Source organism: Bos indicus, chromosome 26 (genome assembly GCF_029378745.1).
Source record: "Bos indicus isolate NIAB-ARS_2022 breed Sahiwal x Tharparkar chromosome 26, NIAB-ARS_B.indTharparkar_mat_pri_1.0, whole genome shotgun sequence".
Taxonomy (NCBI): Eukaryota; Metazoa; Chordata; class Mammalia; order Artiodactyla; family Bovidae; genus Bos; species Bos indicus.
Window position 1 is genome coordinate 29,954,945 of NC_091785.1, and position 22,492 is coordinate 29,977,436.

The 22,492-nt window shown below is 44.2% G+C and overlaps 1 protein-coding gene and 1 long non-coding RNA gene across 6 annotated transcripts in view; one reads left to right on the forward strand and one right to left on the reverse strand.

The window, feature by feature from the left end:
- Window positions 1–308, reverse strand: part of XPNPEP1 (X-prolyl aminopeptidase 1) — a 51,898-nt gene extending 51,590 nt beyond the window's left edge. For 3 of the 5 annotated variants that reach the window (XM_070780805.1, XM_070780804.1, XM_070780808.1), the window contains exon 1: window positions 169–308. In XM_070780805.1, coding sequence (XP_070636906.1) covers window positions 169–200 — 32 coding nt within the window. In that variant the 5' untranslated portion in view covers window positions 201–308. Of the gene's footprint in view, window positions 1–73 lie in introns of all 5 variants that reach the window. The other 2 variants (XM_070780807.1, XM_070780809.1) reach the window with 2 other exon arrangements.
- A 71-nt stretch (window positions 309–379) lies between these two features.
- LOC139179977 (uncharacterized) lies at window positions 380–4,663 on the forward strand. The gene is made up of 2 exons (XR_011564280.1): window positions 380–636; window positions 2,185–4,663. It is a non-coding gene; the product is annotated as an uncharacterized lncRNA (long non-coding RNA).
- Window positions 4,664–22,492: the final 17,829 nt, after the last annotated feature.

The following is a 22,492-nucleotide window of genomic DNA, read 5'->3' on the forward strand; positions in this document are numbered from 1 at the left end:
GTGGCCTCGCTCGGGGGGCTCCAGCCAGCCCCAGCCGGCGCCCGACTGCGGTGGGCCGCACGCAGCTCCTCACCCGCTTGTCCCTGCCCTCCGGGGTGCAATATGCGTGCCCAGGCCCGGGGGGCCGCGCGCTGCCCGGACGCCGGATCCCCGGCAGAGCGCCCTCACCTTACTCGCGGTGCCTTTCTGGAGGCTGCCATTCGGCGGTGACGTGCCGGGCCCACGTCAGTGGAGCGCAGACCAGCTGATCGCCGGCGGACCTGCAGGAGCAAAGGAAGCCAGCGCGCGCGCCAGGCCGGCCACGCCCCTCTCTGAGGCGTGCGCCCGCGCCGCGGCCCCGCCTACCCCAGGCCCCGCCCACTCACCCCGGACCGCCCCATTCCTCTGAACCCATCTGCGTTCCCATCCCGATCCCCAAGCTTGTTTCCTCGCGGCTAGTGAGGGAATGGAGGCCGTGCCGTGGCTTGTGGTTTCGGTTCATTTTTCTCGCCATTCCCCAAAGAGGAAAAAGAAGGGCTTTGTCGGCCGAAGGGGCTGCAGCGGCGCGATGAGCTGCCCTTCAGGGATGTTCTAGCTTTTAGGAGGAGGACGTGCCCAGTTCTGAAAGTGCCTCAACACGATCTCACTTCCTGAAGCGTAAGCATATTCCCAAAATCAATTTTACAGGCAAAAGCCAGCTGCTCACTCCACTTAGATAGCTAATAGGCATCTCAAACTTATGTCCGAACGGCACTCCTGGCCCAACGCACCAAAACAGAACCGTGCTCCCGCAGTCAGTGGATAGATGTTGGAGGCATCCTTGCCTCCTCTTTCACACCCTACATCCAGTCTGTCAGAAAATCGTGTTGGTCCTGTCTTCAATACAAATCCGTAATCCAGCCTCTTCTTCTCACTACCCCAACCTGTCCCCCCTCCAGGTCTGTGTCGTACCTTCTCACCCTTGTGATTGATTATTCTGGCTTCGCTAATACCACCGGCATCTGCACAGCCGAGCCTAAACTTACCAGCCAGGTCAGCCCTTTCACGTCTGAGATCATGTCCTTGCTCTGCTTAGCACTTTCTGTTGGTTCGTCATTTCATTCAGGGTAAAAACTCTGCTTGACTTGTCCCTAACCATTTCCTTCTGATCTCACATTGCTCACTCAGCTCCAGCAAAACTGACCTCCTTGCTTTCTTTGAAAAAGTTGGGCACACTCATGCCCCAGAGCCCGTGGACTTGCTCTTCCCCCAAATATCCAGGCTCCCTTCCTCACCTTCCCGTCCTCTTGCCTTCAAGTCTTTGCTCAAGCATCACGTTCTCAACAGACCTACCATGCTCACCCTATTTAAAATTGTAACTCCCCCCCAAATTCCTAATCCCCTTACCCTGCTCTGTTTTTTTCCACAGCACTTACTACCTTTTAACATGATAAAAAAATATATGTATGTGTATATTGTATTCTGCCCCCACCTTATACACACACACATCATAGCCATTAGTGCAGAAATGGTGTCTGTGTTGTTTAACGATGAACAATACCTGACGTGTCCTAAGTTCTCCTTACATATTTTCTGCTTGAATGAATGTCCCCAGAATGTGCAGTACTCAAGGGTAGGGACGGTGGCTCTCTTGTTCATTGTTATGAACCTGGTGATTAAACCAACACTGGGAACAAAGTCAGCACTTCAGAAACATTTGCTGAATGAAAGCAATCTACACCTCTTCCTTTGACCTTGGTGAAGCCCTGATACATCTGTAGCAAGCAGTTACACTGCAGCAAGAGCTTGGAGTCCTAGTTGTTATTCAGTCAGCATCTAGACAAGCTAAATTAGGGCCTGCAGAAAAAGTATAAAAGAACTAAAAGATGTGGCGCCTTGGAAAGTAGCAGATGTCTGTTTCATTTCCCCAAATTTATGAAGCCAAAAAAAAGATTGTAAATAAAATGACTGGTTCCAGCCCACATCTGAAAGATGGTGGGAAAGATCAAGTTGTAAGGGAAAAAAAAAAAATAGATGTCAGAGAGACAGATTAAGTGGAACCTAAAGGGAGCAGGTATTTCATAATCACATCGCCTAGAGTCTGCTCAAGATTTATCGCATCTGGCTTTAGGGGAGAAAGAGAAATGCTTTGTGTTCTCTGAACCGGATTTGAATTTCTGTTTGCAGGATAACAAAGCATCCCTCCCCATCTTGAATTTCTTTCAGGAGAACCTCAGGGAGAAATTGTTGAGCCGAATCACCAGCAGAGGGTGAGAACACTGGGGTTATGTCAGGCTCTCCTCCCATCTCTGAAGTCCGCACATGTCTGAACAGTCACGTTGACTAATACTTACTTTGTGCCTCGACCACAACAACCCAAGGAGTAAAAGACTGTCATCCTCATCTTACTGTTGAGGAGACAGATTTGCAGAGGTTAAGTCACTTGCCCAAAGTCCACAAGCTGGTAAGTGGTTGGACTGAGATGTACATTCAGGCGACAGGATGGGTTCCTCGCCCTCAGACACTGAATCATCACTAGGTTATATGGAAGGAACCCTAGAGGTCACCTCATACAATCTCATAGTCCTCATACAATCTCTTAGTCTCACATCATGTATGGATGTGAGAGTTGGACCATAAAGAAAGCTGAACGCCAAAGAATTGATGCTTTTGAACTGTGGTGTTGGAGAAGACTTCTGAAAGTCCCTTGGACTGCAAGGAGATCAAACCAGTCAATCCTAAAGGAAATAAGTCCTGAATATTCATCGGAAGGACTGATGCTGAAGCTGAAGCTCCAATACTTTGGTCACATGTTGTGAAGAACTGACTCATTAGAAAAGACCTTGATGCAGGAGGAGAAGGGAAATGATTGAAGGCAGGAGGAGAAGGGGACGACACAGGATGAGATGGTTGAATGGCATCACCAACTCGATGGACACGAGTCTGAGCAAGCTCCAAGAGTTGGTGATGGACAGGGAAGCCTGGTGTGCTGCCGTCCATGGGGTCACAAAGAGTTGGACACAAGTAAATGACTGAACTAACTGACTAGGGTTCACCTCATACAGTCTTTTAGTCCATACAGTGGAAAGCAGGAAGCAACTGGATTCATCATTCCAACTCAGACTGGATGGATTTTAAATGTAACCAGAAACATTGTAGTCGCTCAGTTGTGTCCAGTCCTTTTCGACCTTATGGACTATAGTACACCAGACTCCTCTGTCCATGAAATTCTCCAGGCAAGAATACTGAAGTGGGTTGCCATTCCATCAGGGGATCTTTCTGACCCAGGGACTGAGACTGAGTCTCCTGCATTGCAGGCAGATTCTTTACTATCTAAGCCACCAAAGAAAGACCCTGATGCTGGGAGAGATCTAAGGCAAAAGGAGAAGAGGGCAGTAGAGTATGAGTTGGTTAGATAGCATCACTGCATCAGTGGAAGTGAATTTGAGCAAACTCTGGGAGACAGTGAAGGACAGGGAAGCCTAGCATTCTGCAGTCCTTGAGGTTGCAAAGAGTCTGACACGACTTAATGACCAAACAACAACAACAAAGAAACATTTTATGGATATATGTTATGGCTTGAATTGTGTCCTACCAAAATTCATATGTTGAAGCCTCAACCCCAAAACCTCAAAAGGTGACATTATTTGGAAGTAGAGCAGTGTAGATATAGTTAGTTAGAATGAGATTGTACTCAGGTAGAGTGGATCCCTAATCAAAATTACTTATGTCCTTATAAGAGAGAATTTGAACACAGAGAAAATGCCATGTGAAGATGAGAACAGAAATCAGAGCAATGCCTCTATAAGTCAAAGAACTCCAAAGACTGCCAGCAAGCCACCAGAAGCTAGGAGAGAGGCTTGGAACAGATTTTCCATCATGGTTCTCAGAAGGAACCAATACTGAGTGCGCCTTGGTCTTGGACTTCCAGCCTCCAGAGCTATGAGTTAATAAATTTCTGTTTGAGCCACCCAGTCTGTGGTATTTTGTTACGAAAGCCCTAGGAAACAATACAAAGTGAGTTCTAAACGTTTCAAGTATATGAACTGTGGAACTGTTATTTTGGCCACACAGCACTCACCCATTATCTTTCTGGTAACCGTTCTTGCATTTCCCCCTGAGGATCCATCTTTGCTTCCATCCTTCCCTCTCTTACTCTCAGTCCAAGTTATTTGGTGAAACACTTGGATTCCAGGACAAGCCACAGGGACAGGCTCAGAAACAGGACCAATGCAACAAAATTTCCGAGGCAATTGCTGGAAGAGAGCCTTGTTCTCCTTTGCCAGGCAAGAACCCAAAAGCACCTACTCTGGAGCTGCTGGCTCTCCATGCAACATGTGAATGGCACTAAAGCAGCAGAAGGCAGAGCACAGAGAGAGAAAGAGAAGCAGAAACCTCATAATATCATTTGTGCCCTGTATCCTGAAAGCCTGAAACCAGATCTCCCTCTGGACTTTTTAGATCTCAGCCAGAAAGTTTCCTTTTGTGTTTAGGTCAGTTTGACATGAATTATCTGTCACTTGCAATCAAAGAGCCCTCACTGAATCACTTAAGTAAGTTATGTTCCTTCTGTACAACTGGATTTTATGTATGAAATGGGTATAATTGTATTAATATTGACAATTGTGAATTAAGATATTGGGCTTCCGAGGTGACACTAACAATTAAAAAAAAAAAAAAAAGCCTACCAATGCAGGAGACATAAGAGATGCAGGTTCAATCCCTGGGTCGGAAGGGGTCCCATGCCCCTAGAGGAGGACATGGCAGCCCACTCCAGTATTCTTGCCTGGAGAATCCCATGGATAGAGGCGCCTGCTGGGCTACAGTCCATAGGGTCACACAAAGAGTCAGACATGACTCAAGTGACTTAGCATGCACACCTATTTAATACTGATATAGATTTATTTTTTACAATAAAAAGTAATCGGGGACTTCCCTGATGGTTCAATGGTTGGTACTCATGCTTCCACTGCCAGGGGTTAAGGGTTCGGTCCCTGGTCAGGGACCTAGCATCCCACATGCTGTGCAGTATGGCCAAAATTTTTTTAAATAAATAAATAATCAAGAATAAAAAGAAAGCAATTCACAGAATATTAATAATGCTTACCTCAAAGTGGCAGAATTTGTGATGATCTTAATTTTTCTTTGCTTCTTTGGTTCTTCTGAGATTTTTTTAATCTAAAAGAAATTCGAAGTATCAATACTGATCAATTCTCTGATCCTTTCACCTTTGAAGAGAGAAGGTAAAAGAAGGGAAGTTGTTCCATCCCTCAAATATGAGCATCACAAGTTATAGTAGTCCTTCAATGTTCAACTTGATAACTGGTTGATGGCCTGACCATTGATTGGGGAGGTGGGACATCCCTGTTGGTAAACCCCCAAATGAGAGGACTGAAAAGATAGAGATTCCTGTAGGCTATTAAACAAAATTACAACTTCAGTGGATGATTTTAACCTTTTCAAACATTTCAATTTGTTCTAATAAAATTGATAGTTATAGGAACAGTGATGAGTGAGGCTCTCATAAATTGTTTTAATATGGTCTTATTCTCTGTAAAGTTAACTAAAAGATAGGCCTGTGGTTACACCCTAGAAAGGAATCAGAGAAGAAAAGCCAACTTTCAGGATCGTAGAGCCTGCCAAAACAATGTACTGTAAATTAAGGGTGGGAGAATGCATTTGGCTCAGATCAGAATCCACTCACCCTTTGTATTCAATGAAAACTGAACTCAGACCTTTGATATCTGAGTTCCATTTACTCTTGGCAAAGCTCTGTTTTCTGGTTTAAAAAAAAAAAACCTCAAGAGGCCCAGAAGATTTCTTGGACATCAAAAGTTTCTTGCACAAACAACATATTGATGAGCTAAGTGTAAATGAATCAGAAACATACTGAGTAAGTGACTCTAAAATACACACACCCTCCCATGCTATACAAAAAAAAAGAGACTCGGGGAAGTGCAATGTTTGTCTCTTCCCTTAAGGAGGATTCCTTTTAACCGTATTTTATCCCTTTCTCAAGAAGTCTTGGGGGGACCTTTGTAAGATGCAACAAAAGAAAGAGTATATTTCGCTGCTCCTGACATTGACTTCTCACATTCCCTTCCTGGCTGTGCCTTGCAAGAGGGGCTCTGGATAGAAGGGCTTCCCTGGTAGCTCAGCTAGTAAAGAATCCACCTGCCCTGCAGTAGGCCCCAGTTCGATTCTGAGTCAGGAAGATCCCCTGGAGAAGGGAAAGGCTACCCACTTCAGTATTCTTGGACTTCCCTGGTGGCTCAGTCGGTAAAGAATCCTCCTGCAATGTGGGAGACCTAGGTTCTATCCCTGGGTTGGGAAGGTCCCCTGGAGAAGGGAAAGGCTACCCACTCCAGTATTCTGGACTGGAGAATTCCATGGACTATATAGTCCATGGGGTCACAAAGACAGGACACGACTGAGTGACTTGCACCTTCACTTTCACTTTTAGCATGGCCTAATGGTCAAAAATCAAAAGACAAACTCCGGTCCTGGCTCTGCCTCTAAAAAGGCACATGACTTTAGAACTGGTAGAGCAACTTCTTCCTTGGTTTCCTAAAAATTAGATGGGACCAGCCCCTTCCAGACCTGTTGTTCATTTGATCAAGTCCTAGTAAGAGAACCTGAAGTTGGCAGCCTCGCAGATATGTTTTATTGTGGCCCTCACTGTATTCTTTTTTAGTACAGCTTTATGGGTATATAATCCACATACCATACAATTCACCTATTTAAAATATGCAATCCAGAGGCATTTTAGTATATTCACAGAGCTGTGCAGCCATCACCACTATCAATTTTAGAACATTTTCATCACACCGACAAGAAATCTACACCCTTTAGCATCACTCCCCAGTTCCCTTCATCCTCCCCATTCTAGGCAACCACTAAGCCACTTTCTGTCTCTATAGTTTTGCCTCTTCTGGACATGTATGAATGGGATCATAATATATGTGTTTTTTTTGTCATTGGCCTCTTTAGCTTAGCATAATGTTTTTAGGGTTTATCTATGGTGTCATATGTATCAGTACTTGATTCCTTTTTATTGCCAAATAATATTCCCTATAATGTTTACCTATATTTTAACTGATGAACATGTGGGTTGTTTCCACTTTGGGGATATGGTAAATAATACTTCTATGAACTTCTAGGATAAATATGACTTCTATGAAGTCATGTTTAAGTTTTTGTGTGAACATGTGTTTTCATTTCTCATGATTATATACCTATGTGTGGAAACATTGAGTCATATTATCACTCTGTGTTTAACCATTTGGGGAACTGCAGAAATACTTTCCAAAGTGGCTACACATTCTGCATTCCCAACATCAGTGTATGAGGAATTCAGTTTCTCCATATCCCCACCAATATGCGTTATTATTTTTCTTATTGATTCTGGCCATCTAACTGGATGCGAAATCGTACCTCACTGTTTTGACTTGCATTTCCCCGGTAGCTGATGATGTTGAGCTTATTTTCATGTGCTTTTTGGTCATTTGTATTTTTTCATTGGAGAAATATCTGTTCAGATGTTTTGCCCATTTTTAAATTGGATTATTTCTTTCATTATTGAGTTGTAAGCATTTTTTATATTTCTAGATGTAATTCCAGCATCAGATATATGACTTAGAAATATCAATTTTTTTCTCCCATTCTGTGGGTCATTGCATCCTTTATTCTAGTTAGATAGCAACATTTCAAAAGGAGACATTCTCTCTTTAAACACACACACACACACACACACACACACACACACACACACACATCTTGGAAATTCCCTGGTGATTCAGTGGTTAGGACTCCAAGCTTTCACTGCCAGGGGCCTGGGACCAGAGGTCTAAGATCCCACAGGTCACATGGCATAGCCAAAAGAGAAAAAAAAGGGTTGGAAGAAAAGATGTGAGTTCATTAAATAAACAAATAAAAATGTAAAAGTTACGTCTTCATCTTCTTTTTGAAGATCAGAAGCTTGGTTTGGCAACACTCGTCCTTTCTCCTATGTAGCCGCAACCAGCCAGAGAAGGGGCTACTCCCTTGGGATAGGGTGACGTGATCTTGTCTATTTCACCTGCTAGGCCCCTGTATACATCTTAGTTTGTAATTCCTTCTCTTAGAGAATTTGACAAAGCATGAGCTGAATTTACACTCCACTGAAATAACCCTTGCAATTAATCAAGCACTTCCTGCTAGGCGTCCCTGGTGGCTCAGAATGGTGAAGAGTTATTTACCAACGCAGGAGACCCAGGCTCGATCCCTGGGTTGGGAAGAGCCCCTGGAGAAGAGAATGGCTACCCAAGCCAGTATTCTTGCCTGGAGAATTCCATGGACAGAGGAGCCTGGCGAGCTACAGTCTATGGGGTCGCAGAGAATCAGACACAACTGAGTGACTAACACACATACTTCTTGCTAGAATGTTTCTCACCTTTGGCACTTAAACACCAACTCCCCCAAACATAGCACAATTCAGCAAAATCCCCCACTCTTCCTGTTTTGTGATTTGGATTTTGTAAGGCGTGGGGCTTGGCGAGGGCTCCAGAGTTTTGGCAGCCCTATTGGTACTGATGTCATGAGTGTCCCTTGCCATAATGCATCCTCATCACTAACTCAAACCAGCCAAACTCAAACAAATGTAGTTGAAAAATAAAGTAACAGGCTGCCTGAGCTTCAAAACACTGCATAAAAATACCAGAAAAACAATTTTGTGCTTAAAACCATTGCCAAGAGTGGAAAATCACAATTTCTGATTGCTAACCATCCTTTTCCCTAATCATAATTTGCCTGTCAAAAAAAAACCAAAAAAACAGTCCTCTCTTAAAATAAAATGAAATCTCTAAAAAGATATATTAGTAATTTAACCTGGTCATAGAACACTCTTTTCCCCTGTTTCTCATTAATTTTTGTTCAACACTGTACTCATCCATTCCTTCATTTAAATATTTTTATTCTTACTCTTTTTTTTAAATTAATTTTTGGCTGTGCTGAGTCTTCATTGCTGCACATGGTCTTGCAGCGACCATGGGTATTCTCCAGTTGTGGTGCATGGGCTTCTCACTGGGGCTGGTTGCAGAGAATGGGCTCTCGAGCACAGAATCAGTGATTGTGGCACACAGGCTTAGGTGCTCCACAGCATGTAGGATCTTCCCAGACCAGGGACTGAACCCATGTCCCCTGCATTGGCAGGTGGATTCTTAACCACTGGACCACCAGAGAAGTCCTCTTACTCTACTTGTTTAAAAACAGCTTTATTGAGATATAATTCACATACCAAACAAATCACCCTTTAAAGTGGACAAGTAAGTAGTTTTCAGTATATTCACAGAGCTGTGCAACCATCAACACTGTCTAATTTCAGAACATTTTCATCACCCCAAAAAGAAAATTCTTACCTTTCATCATCACTCCTCATTTCTCCCATTTTTTCCTCTGCCTTCGGCAACCACTAATCTGTTTTCTGTCTCAGTAGAGTTGTCTTTTCTGAACACATCATATAAATGAGATCATACAATACGGCGTCTTTTGTGTCTGGCTTGTTTCATTTAGCCTAATGCTTTCAAGATTCACCCATGTTGTAGCATGTATTAGTGCCTCATTCCCTTTTATTGCAGAATAATATTTCATTGTATTCCCTGGTGGCTCAGATGGTAAAGTGTCTGCCTGCAATGTGGGAGACCCGGGTTCGATCCCTGGGTCTGGAAGATCCCCTGGAGGAGGAAATGGCAATCCACTCCCATACTCTTGCCTGGAAAATTCCATGGACAGAGGAGCCTGGTGGACTACAGTCCATGGGGTTGCAAAGAGTTGGACATGACTGAGTGACTTCACTTTCTTTCTTTCTTTCTTTATGGGTATTGGGAGATACAAGGAATTCATACAAACCAGTAGCAATAATAATAATAATCCAATTTAAAAATGGGCAAAGTACCTGAATAGAGATTTTCCCAAAGAAGACTTACAAATAGCCAACAGGTATATGAAAAAGTATTCAATATGACTAATCATCAGGAAAATACAAAACAAAACCACAAGGAACTATCATCTCACACCTCTTATGATGTCTATGATTTCAAAAAATTAAAAATATAACAAATGTTGGCAAGGATGTAGAGAAAAGGAAGCACTTCTACCCAGTTGGTAGGAATGTAAATTGGTACAGCCATTTGGAAAATAGTGTGGAGTTTCCTCTAAAAATTAAAAATAGAATTACCATGTGATCCAGTGATCTCACTTCTGGGTATACTGCCAAAAATAAAATAAAATCACAATCTCAAAAGAAAAATCTGCACTCCCATGTTTATTATAGCATTGTGCACGATTGCCAAGATATGGAAAAAATCTAAGTGTCCATCAATGAATGAATGGATCAAGAAAATGTGGTATATATACAAAATGGAATATCATCCAGTCTTCAAATAAAGGAAAGACTCTCATTTGAGATATGGATGAGTCTAAAGGACATTATATGATGTGAAATAAACCAGACACAGGAAAAACTAATATCACACAATCTCACTAATGTATGAAATATTAAAGTCAATTTCTTAGTAACAGAGTAGAACAGTTATTACCAGGGGCTGGTGGATAGGAAAAAGAGGATATATTGATCAAAGGGTTATCTTAGTTATAAGATAAATGAGTTCTAGAGGCCTAAGGTACAGCATGGTGAATAGAGCTAATAATAATGTAGTATACAGTTGAAATTCACTGAAAAGGTAGATCTCAAGTGTTTTTACCATCAAAAATATAGCCATGGGAGGTGATAGACCCATTAATTTGATTATTGTAATCATTTCACAATGTATACGTATATCAAAACATCACATTGTACATCTAAATATATATAATTTTTACTAGTCAAAAATTAATTAATTTGATTTTTAATCAATATTTGAGTTGTTTTCACTTTGGGACTATCATGAATAACGCTGCTATGAACATTCATGTATAAGTTGTTTTGAGTAGATACAAGTTTTCCTTTATCTTGGATATATACTTAGAACTAGACTGCTGGGTCAGCTGGGTCATATGGTAACTCTACGGTTAATATTTTGAGGCACTGTTTCTTAAAGTGGCTGCACCGTTTTATATGCCCACCAGTGATGAATACGGTTGCAATTCCTTCACATCCTTGTCTGTCCTTGAAGAAGGAATTCATAGGGCCTGGACTCCATCTTAGGCCTGTTCATGCTGATCATGCTCAGCCACCTTTCCAATGGACTCTGAACTCTGTGTTTAGTGCCTATGAAAACAAACAGAAGGATAAGACGCCCTCCAGACTGGGGAACCTTGAAGATCATATCTAGGTTACTCATCACCCAAGAGAAAACATACACTAATCACCTTTTCCTCCAGACATGCCATAAATTTTTCTGTATCTATCAGAGTATAACCTTGGGTTTATTGATTATTGGCTAATTGTTTGACTGTTTGAGCACATAGCACGTGAATGATGGGGTTATTGGGATTCCTTGGTTTATGTAAGTCTCAAGGAATTTGGAGTGGTGGGTTCAGACACGTACACATGGGGTATAAAAGATTTTCACAAATGCTGGTTGGGGTCCTTGGCTAAGAGGAGACTCTGCCTTGGGCCCGCCGGTGTAATAAACTGCACTCCACTATCTGCATTGTCCTTCTGAGTGAGTTTGTTTCCCGGGACGTGTGGCTACAACATCCTTACTATTCTTTCATATATGTATATATAAATACACATTAATGTTTATTTGGCTGCATCGGGTCCTAGTTGAGGCACGCGGGGCCTTCGTTGCAGCAGGCAGGCTTAGTAGTTGTGACATGCAGGCTCTCTAGTTGTGGCACATGGGCTTGGTTGCCCCACAACATACAGGATCTTAGTTCCCCAAATAGGGCTGGAATCCACATCCTGTCCATTGCAAGGCAGATTTTTAACCACTGGACCACCAGGGAAGTCCCTGTTCTTACTGTTCTTGATTGAAATGTTTGCCCTCCTTCTCCATTAACTCTCCCCAAATATCACTGAAATTCCAAATGGTTTTTGCCACTATGGAAGTGAAGAGGCACTTCATTTTAGAGAACCCAGTCACTTTAGCCTCTCTTTTCAGGGAAGTCATTGGAAAAATTATACTTCAAAGGTCCCCATTACTCTAGTAAATCAGATGTGTAGGTACCAGAGTCTGTAAGTACCTAGTCTAGATATTTTAGATACAAACAAAGGAAAGTAATTCAATTATGTAAATTAAAGCTATAGATTTATGAAATTTAGGAACTGGAAGGAACGCTAGCAGTCCCTCAACCAGCGATTTCATTTTTATCAATGAGAGTGCTCAACCCAGGAGATTCATGTGAGCAAGGCCACACAGCTGGTTTCTTGCAGAATAAGCCTGGATCCCAGCACTGCTGGTTCTCTACTGTCACTCACTGATCTGAGCAAACCCAGCTCAGCAAACATCAGGACAGTTATAATTTCAAGAGCAAGGACTGCATCCATACACACACCAAGCAAAGAGAAGAATGAGATGATTCTCTGGATAATTCCTACCACAAAACTGACTCAAGTCAAAACCTAAACCAAAGATTGTGAATTGGGTACCCGAGAACTGAGCCTAACTCATAGGTTTTTTTAGCTTAGGCCACGTGGTATTTGGGGCTCGCACAGAGTCGGACACGACTGAAGCGACTTAGCAGCAGTAGCAGCAGGTGGCACTGATGGTAAAGAACCCACTTGTCAATGCAGGAGACATAAGAGACATCGATTTGATTTCTGGGCCAGGAAGATCTCCTCCTGGAGAAGGGCATGGCAACCCACTCCAGTATTCTTGCCTGGAGAATCCCATGGACAGAGAAGCCTAGTGAGCTACAGTTCATGGGATCGCACACATTCAGACACAACTGAAGTAACTTAGCACACACACACATGGTATTTTAAGGTTTTTTAAAAATAGTTGCCAACTCATAAAAATGAGATTTCACCTCCCTGCCCCCCAAATCTATTAATATTGGGTCTGTGGTTCCTGCAACAAACAGGCTGGAGTTGAGCAGGACCACTCAGTGCCCATCCCAGTGGGCTCCATTCATCATGCAGCCTGCCTTGTTCCTGAAAGTACTTGAATTGAGGGCTCTTAGTCCAAGTAACTGAGACCTATGTGAGGCCTCGGTGCTTTTGCTGTCTGCAGGAGTTCTCCCACTCTGCATGGGACCCTGGTTAAAGAGAAAAGATGCACACCAGACAGCCTGCCAAATACTGGTGGGCAGCTGAGATCTTTGCAGGACTTTTCAGGGGAGCCGACAATCAAAACGGGAACACCAGAGTGCTGGGAGAAGCAGAGTCGGGGGTGGGGGGGCTTCGGGGCCTCCTTTTTGCCTCAGTTCATAAAATAAGCAGCAGATGCTGCAAGGCCGCCACAGATTTCAAAGAGAAATGGAGATGGTATGTAGCCTCAGAGCAAGAGAAACTCTTGGGAACAGCAGGCCATCTCGTGAGCTGGGGCCCTTCACCACCCCCCACCCCCTAGGTTTGAGGCGCTGGGCTTTGCTCATTTCCAGAAAGTGCCATCTAGTTTGCTCTGCAATGCAGCACTCTCCTCTCTTCTAATCAATTGCTAACTGGTGACCCAGGGAAAAGAATACGCAGGACCCTAAAGGCGATTCCGAAGACTAAACAAAAGAACGCTCTGGGCTCCAGACAAGCACTTTGCACTGTGTCTGGAGCCCGGAAAGAACACAAGCAGTGTTGGTACTGTTATTACTGGTGAACTCCCACAGTGCATTTTAAAAAGCTGATATCGATACATCTTCGTAAAATCACAACTGCCAAAACCTGAGAAGACCATCCCTGCTTTACAGGGAAAGCAGTTTCCTCCTCCCTCAGAAGAGGCGGTGGCCCCGATTCGTGTGTGGTCCCTCAGTCTAGGGTTCCATCAATGCCCCTATTGTGTACAGCGAGGCGCACCTGTAGACTCCAGGGTCGACTTGCCCGAGGGGTGGGCCCCACTGTTATGCTAAAGACTCACCTTTCCTGGCAGTTTTGGCTCACCACTTAATAGTCAGAACTTAAGAGGCCCCTGGGTGAGGCTCAGAGACAAATGAGCCAGGAACACATGTGGGAGAGCATGATTTACATCCTTCCCCTCTTCACTGGGGTAGCCCAAGTGTGTGAGCAGTGGGATGGACAGCTCGGGTGGGAGTTCAGCACAGCTGTGAAAACAGCCCGTCCCCCTGGCGGCCCCCAGCTCTCTGGCACAAAGAAGCCATGGAGTGGCTTCAGGAAGTAGGAGCATAGGAGGAACTGCTCGTCAACAGAGAGAGGAAAACAAAGTATTCAATCATATGACCTCATCACCAACCAGGTCTTTCTTCCTTTCTTTGAAGTTAGGTGGAATTGGAATCATGTGGGTGTTAAGTAATAAAAAATAAATGTAATAGATTGAAACTGTCTAAAGATCTTGTTGTGCTGTTACCGAGTCCAAGCTCGCTCTGCTCACTGAACAACAGGCCAATGAATCGAGAAACAAGGTGTTGGGGCTAGGGAGAGACTTTAATTGGGGAGCCGGCAGACTGAGAAAGTGGCAGGCTAGTGCCTCAAAATAGCCATCTTCTTGGGGTCTGGATGCCAGGTTCTTTTATAGGTCAGAGAGAAAGAAGCAATGAGGAACTAAAGTCAAAAGGCAGAATAAAGAGGGAGATGCGGTGGGGAAGTAAAGCGAAAGAGTCTTGAGTCTTGCAAAACATCTCAAGGGAAAGGAAAGCCTTCAGAAGGGGTGTGCAATCTCTTTAATCTCTTCTATTCACAGGTGGCAGGGACAAACTATATCTCCATGAGCTGAACAAAGGCACTTTATTTACAGTTAAGCAGAGGGGAAGGGTCCGCCTGGCAAGCCATTGAGTATGATTATAATAATAAAAGCAAGTCAAACAGTTTCCAACTTGAAGTCAAAATTGGCTTCCTCCCTGCAACAGTGTGACATGATCACCTGTCTACTGCAAACAGGATTTGAAAGTCTAAAAACCTTAAGCTGCTGCTGTCCTGGGCAAGGCTCTGTCCAACGCTCCACCTCACTCTGGGCTCCAGCCTCCCCATCAAGTTCCTCAGTGGGACCTTCCCTTATGCCTCAGGACCTTTGCACATGGTGAATGCTCTAAAAGGCTGTAAGTTCCCTGGAGCAGCAGCTGTGTATGTGTGTGTGTGTGTGTGTGTTTGGGGGTAACAGAGGGTGGGGGACTGGCATGGCACTTAAGGAAAAGGAGATCCAACTGATTTCTCAGAGAAGCAGAGGAAGAATTGGAAGGAGAAAGTGTCTTTGGAGACCTGCTTCTGTCAATTGCTGAACTGTGTGACCTCAGCTCTGTAATATGGAAGATCGGATGTCCTTCAAGCCCTGCCCTGCTCTAGCATTTGGTGACTCTAATATCAAGTGAAGAATGGCCAAGATATTCCTCTCCTAAGTCTGCACAGCCTACAGACAAACAGACATATGTTCACCAAGAGGCACATACAAATGCAGCACTGTTTATTGTAGCCCCAAATCAGGAACTGCCCGCATGTCCATAGACAGTAAAGTGGATAAATTGTGGTATATCCATACAAGCGATGGAATAAAGCCATGAGAAAGAGCAAACTACTGCTCATGCACAACATGGATGATTCTCACAAACAGGACCCAAATATCTAAAAGGTATTGTTTGAATCTGCCTTTATAAAGTTCGATAACAGAAAAAACTTTTTTGTAACATTAGAAGTCAGGTTAGTAGTTACCCTAGCAAGAGAGCAATGGGGACAAAATGTGGCTTCCAGGGAATGGATGATGTTATTTCTTGATCTAGATTTTTGTTCACGGATGTGTTGACTTTGTGAAAATTTACAGAGATGCACTATTACAACTCACACAATTGCCTATAAGCAAATTAGTGAAAATTTTACTTAAAGGCACTTTCAGAATAAAATCCAAAAGACTGTCTTTAAGATCTTAGGGTAAGGACAGTTTCTAAAATAAAACACAAAGAACACAAGTCTTTAAGGAAAAATGATTAATCAATTACACAAACATTATCTAAAGAGGGAAACAGAAACAACAGCAATGAACATGCGGACAGCTTCAGTCTAAGGAATAACATCATGAATGGGTAGCATTTATTTTGTCATAAACTATGCCACACCTTTTGCAAACATTATCCTTTGAATATCCATTATACATATAATTACCCTATGAGGTCACTGCTATTATCACCCCTATTTTGCAGATGCTTAAACTGAGGCTTGGGGCTTCCCTGATAGCTGGTAAAGAATCTGCCTGCAATGCAGGAGACTTGGGTTTCATTCCTGGGTTGGGAACACCTCCTGGAGAAGGGATAGGCTATCCACTACAGTATTCTTGGGCTTCCCTGGTGGCTCAGCTGATAAAGAATCTGCCTGCAATGCGGGAGACCTGGGTTCAATTCCTGGATTGGGAAGATGCCCTGGAGAAGGGAACAGCTACTCACTCCAGTATTCTGGCCTGGAGAATTCCATGGACTGTATAGTCCGTGGACTCGGAAAGAATTGGACACAACTGAGCCACTTTCACTTCAAACTGAGGCTTGGAACTAAATTATGTGGCTACTGAGCCAGTACTTGAATTCAGGTGGGCCTGACCTCTAGGCTTACCCCACTCCCTACTCTGCCAATGAGGTTTAGGGGTCAGCTCATCAGACATCCAGGTTGTAGAGAGAGGGAGGTCACAGGTCCAGATTCCCATCCTAGTCCATTCTCAGCAGTCGTTTTGAAAAGAGCAGATGACTAGAGTTATGATGCCAAGATGCCCCTCCCCTGAGATTAGCAGCTAGGGTCCAGTCAGAACCCTCTCCCCCTGAGGGGGTAGAGTGAGTGTGAAGGATGGCATCTGGGGCTGAGAACTGAGAGGAGGTGGATGGCCTTGTCCCTTCCATTCTCACACTGGGAATCTGTGCTGATGGCTTCTGCAGTTCCTCAAGAGGAATTCTGTGTTCCAGCTCATTCTCTCCCCCCAGGTGCCTTCCCAAACTCTCAGGTTCACTCCAACCTCTGAGCATAGTCTCACAGTTTCTCCCACTTGGAAGACCTTCCCCTTCTCTTCTACTTAATTCTGCTGTCTGTCCCAGCCCAGCCCAAGCCATACCTTTCGAGTGAAGTTGGTCTCTATTAATAAAGGCCAGCCTTACCAAATAGAACTTTCTGGAGAGGAAAAATATTCATTTTGCTCAGTCCAATATGATGGTCACTAGCCACATGTGGTTACGGAGTACCTAATCTAGCTCTTACAGAGTAGTACTTACCGAGTACCTACCCATTTAATAAGTAGTAACTCCAGAGAAGCAACCTGTATGTATTCCTAATACTTTGCTCACTTGCATTTGAGTTTAGAATAAGCCCCAAGTGAAACAGTGGACCAGATGGACGGGTCATAGTGGAGGGTTCTGACAAAACATGATCCACTAGAGAAGCGAATGGCCAACCTCTTCAGTATTCTTGCCTTGAGAACACCATGAATAGTACTCTGGCTGGTATGACTTAAAAACTGAGCTAATTTTATTTAGTTTTACTTTACATGTAAATAGCCACATGTGACTAGTGGCTGCCTTGACTTAGGGTTCCCCATGTAACTCAGCAGGTAAAGAATCTGCCTGCAATACAGGAGACCCCAGTTCAATTCCTGAGTTGGGAAGATCCCCTGGAGAAGGGAACAGCTACCCACTCCAGTATTCTGGCTTGGAGAATTCCATGGACTGTATAGTCGATGGGGTTGCAAAGAATCAGACATGACTGAACGACTCTCACTTTCACTTCTTTATTCCTCAAAGAACAGAATACAATGTTGATTGGTTCTCTGAAGATTTTATTTGCCTAAGTCTTGCCATTAGCATAAAGAGGGAATTAAAAGTAGAAAAAAAATCTACTTTAACTGCCCTACTATGCCATGCGGTTGCAAAGAGTCTGACACAACAGAGTGACTAACATTCATGCTCAAGCTAAGCAAGATCAGATTGGTCTCTTGCTAAAATAAGTTGTTGTCAGAACAGGCAGAGGCAGAATGCAAGGCCGGAGCACTTGGAACCCAGAGTAGCTGATGCTGCACTACAGGGGGAGGTGCAGGGTGGGGGCCATTCCAGGGAAGAAGCTAATAGCTCCCCTGACACAAGAGCAGCGCCCAGTGTCCAGATGAGGGCCGCTTTGGTGCCGGCCAAGGACTTCAACTCCTCTGAGGCCTCCTGCGTTTCCTGGAATCCGCTTCTTGCACCTCAGAAGTGGCTCGCGCTTCCAGGAACTGCCCAGGTCTGAGGCCAAGTGCAGAGATGATTGCAATGCAACGGGACGGCAGGCCCTTCGAAGAGCCTGGTAGCGGACTGTGTGCAGGAGCCTCTCTGGTTGCTAATTAAAGGTGTCAAGTATGGCATTCCGTGAACTCCCCTTCCTTTCTCCAAGTCTCAGAAACACCCTGGGGAAATTTTCTCTCTGACTCTCTGAAGTGCTGACTGACCAGCATGTCCCAGTCCCCGTAGCTTGAACTTAGGCTCTGCCCACCTGCCTAGGGTGTCTTCCTGGGGACAAGCAGGAAGGAAGGGGGTCACAGGGGCATCAATAGCAAGAGCTAGAAAGGAGAAGGGCCTGTGAGTCCCATGAGACTGGAGGATGGAAGACACAGGGGCTAATGCCTATTGAAGAGTATTTGTCAGGTGCTGTGTCCCGAGGCCCAGGTGCTCCCAAGCTCAAACAGGAACTTTGAAACAGGTGTAGGTTGAGTAGCAAGATGGAGCTAGAAATGAAAGGGAGAGGACTGGGGAAGCTTGGACATCCTGGCAAGTAGTTTCCACATCAATCTGGGAGGTCTTTGTATGGAGTTGGAGGAGCCTCAGGACTTCCTTTGGTGGCTTCCCTGGTGGCTCAGAGGGTAAAGAATCCACCTGTAATGCAGAAGATGTGGGGTCGATCCCTGGGTCGGGAAGACTCCCTGGGAAGGAAGTGGCAACCCACTCCAGTATTCTTGCCTGGAGGATCCCATGGACAGAGGAGTCTGGTGGGCTGCAGTCCACAGGGTTGCAAAGAGTCAGACAAGACTGAGCAACGAACACTTTCACTTTTACTTCAGTACTTCCTTTAAGTGGAGGTGGAGAGGAGTACAGATACCTTCTACCACCTAGGATGCCCAAGCTACCACTTGAAGATGCCCTTGGGCTGTTTCAGGTGGAGAGGAAGAGCAGGAAGTTACCTGGGTTCCTAGACGCATTAGAGATCACCCTGGGGCACCATCAGCCCTTACCTAGTCTAGGAGAAGGAAGGATTTGGGATCTGCCATCTGTAGAAGACCCCAGCCCCACCTCCTATGCCCACACATGCCCTCCTGTCCAGAGAGAGGAACATCAAAAGGTTAAACAGCCTGAGACAAAAAGCACTAACCTGTGTAAGACCCTGTCAGGAAAAAGGTAGTCTTCTCTGAGTTTTGCCCTCACTCCCTTTGACCTTCTGAGACAGGTTTACAGGGTGAGGAGCCCTGTCACTGCCTTGTCCCCTCACTTGCCCCTCTCTCCTCGCTGGCTCTCTTCCACCCTCTGCAGACCTCCCGGCTGCCAACCTGAACAGACACTGTGGAGGCCTCATCTAACTCGGCTTCTGAGATGATTCCTGCCTCCTTCATGCACTGCTCTCCTCCAGCCCTTCTTGAGACAGTGCTCTTCTCACTTTCTCCAGCCCCTTGGGTCCCCTTTCCTTTTCCCACTTCTATAGGTATCAGGGTTCCTTCTCACTCACCCTGTACCACCCTAGACGTTGGTGCTGAACCTGCTTGCCTCCATGGTCATGTCCTTAACCACCTTATCTAAATCTCTAGCCCAGACCTGATTTTCTGATTTTGTTATTATTTGGTTGCTAAGTTGTATCCGACTCTTTTGTGATCCCATGTACTGTAGCCAGCCAAGCTCCTCTGTCCATGGGATTTCCCAGGTAGGAATACTGGAGAGGATTGCCATTTCCTTCTCCAGAGGATCTTCCCAACCCAGAGATCGAACCTGCATCTCCTGCATTGCAGACTAATTCTTTACCACTGAGCAACCAGGGAAACTCCGATTTTGCGGGTACTGGGTCCTTATTAACTCTCTACTCGACAATATTGCCCAAATATTCTGCAGGTACTTAAAACTCATATGCTCCAGATTAAAATTATTCTCTCCTCTCTCCTTGAAAATTGATTCTCCTGTTGTGTTTACAAATGTTCAATACCTTTCTATTCATTAACAAAAAGCCAGCCCGTAATGAGATGCATTTTATTCCCCTTACTTCTGTTGACAGTACATGGAGTTCCATTCAGGCAAGAACCCTGCCCACGCTCACCCCCAACCCAGCCCATGTTATCTTTCCCAGTGTCTGGGGAAGAGCAAGTCAGGCATGGACCTTGCTTACCAGCATATCCCATCCTCCTGGTCACAGGGTTTGGTTCAGGAATAGGCAGTACATGTCCCAATTTGAAATAATGAAATATGAGGAGGTTCTCTGGGGAAAAAAAAAATGCCTCACCCTTATAAATTCCTTGGACAACTGGTTTTCTTCTGATAGAAGTAAATAAGGAAACATGTAGCTCTCAGAACATTCTGGCAGCTATCCTTAGGGTGAAGCAGACAGCCTGGAAGTCTGAGAAGAAACTGGGTCTTTGGTGAAGTTCTGAATCAAGCTTCACCTAAAGGCCACCTTAGCACTGAGCTTAACAATAATTTTTTAAGACTGTTGGAGCTGGATTTTCTTTTCCTTGCAACCAAAAGCACCCTAAGCAATACAGCTAGTAATAAGTCCTCAATAATGACCTGTTGAATTGAACTGATCCCTCACAGCATATTAATTATGCATTGGCCTCCAGGCAGTATAATGCCCTGATGCTGTTAAACTACACGCATCTCATTAAAAGAGCATTTCAATGACACCAAGTGCTTGTTTAGAGATTTCCAGAAATAGGAGGCCTTGAGAAGTACCTCAATCATAACTCTGGGCGTAGCTAGTCATGTTGCCTACACATAAACCTGGTTTTCTCTCTCTGTTTCAATTTCCTGGCCTCTAAAGTCAGGTGATAAAACACACTTCCTTCTATGGCTCCTGGGTATGAAATAGTTGGGAAATCAGAGGCATTAAATTTTGTGAGATCTTCTTCCCACAGAAGTACAGGTGCTATCTATATACAGGAGACCTTAGCCATCTTCTCACCTTTGGAGGGACAATTTCTTTCTTGGAAATGTGAGAAGAGCCTTTAGGTTGGCTCCTTATGTTGAGAAAACCTTTAATGAGGTGTCAAAATCACACGTAAAACTTCAACTCTTTATGCTTGAAACAAACTTGTTAAAATACAAGAAAATCTGGAAAATGAGAGGGTTGAACTAGATCAGAGGTTTTCAATCACACTATTCTAACACACTGGTAAATCGCAAACAATTCATATTGTATGTTGTACTTTCTTACAACATGATATCATGTTACCGTAGTGAACCTCTATTGGTTTTGCCCACCCAGTTCAGTTCTCATTTCTAACAACAGCCCCTCAATTTTCCTTTAGGAAATACCATACATCCACTCTTAGTCTACATGGTTCAGCAAGACTGACCCCACCTCCATCCCCCATCCTGCCACAGCAGAGAAAGAGCGAGGCAATATAGTCCCAGCCAATCAGCACATCCCACTGGCCAGAGCCCAGTGGGTGATTCAGGGGCAGCGGAAAGTGCTTCCAAGTCAACCCAAAGAGTCTTAATCCTAGGATTTGTGATAGGACTACAGAACTGAGAACATAAAGCTCTCTTTTCACAGAGGGTGCTAAGCTTTGAGAATACAAACCTAAGGCTGCCAGCAGCCATTTATCACTCATGAAGAGATTCTGTCTGAAAATGTCCATACAAACTAAAGTAGAACCTAGAGATGGATAAATAGTCTAAGCCCTGATTAAACCGCTGTGTCTCTGAATGCAGCAGAAGCCTCTGTGCCTGCTTATTCTTTTTCTTTTTTTTTTAATATCTGTTATTTATTTGGCTGCTCTCGGTCTGAGTTGCAACATGCAGACTCTTTAGTTGCCGTATGTGGAATCTAGTTCCTGGACCAGGGATGGAACCCAGATCCTCTGCATTTGGGAACAGGGAGTCTTAGCCACTGGAATACCAGGGAAGTTCCCTTGCATATTCTTATATGATACAGGTCATTGCATTTGCTCTTTTGCTTAAGTCAGTTTGGGTTAGGGTTCTTTTACTTACAGCAATCACGAGTTTGCATCTATGGAAAAATAAATGGAAAAAAAATAAATTGAGTGAAATCAAGGTTACTATCATAATAACATCTCTCTTGCTTACATTCTGATATGCTCTCCTGAATGAGACAGAATGAGGTGGAGAAAGAGCCAACACAGACAAAGGCATTTGACCTATGATTTAGGTATCACTTGAAGTGAGAGAGCAAAAATCTGAATCTACAAAAGAAATGTGTCCTGTTCACGACCACCATTCATCTGTGCGTCTTCACAAGAGAAAGGTTGAAAAACCCTCATTGTTTTATTTCTAAAGTTCTTTCGAGTGTGTAAAT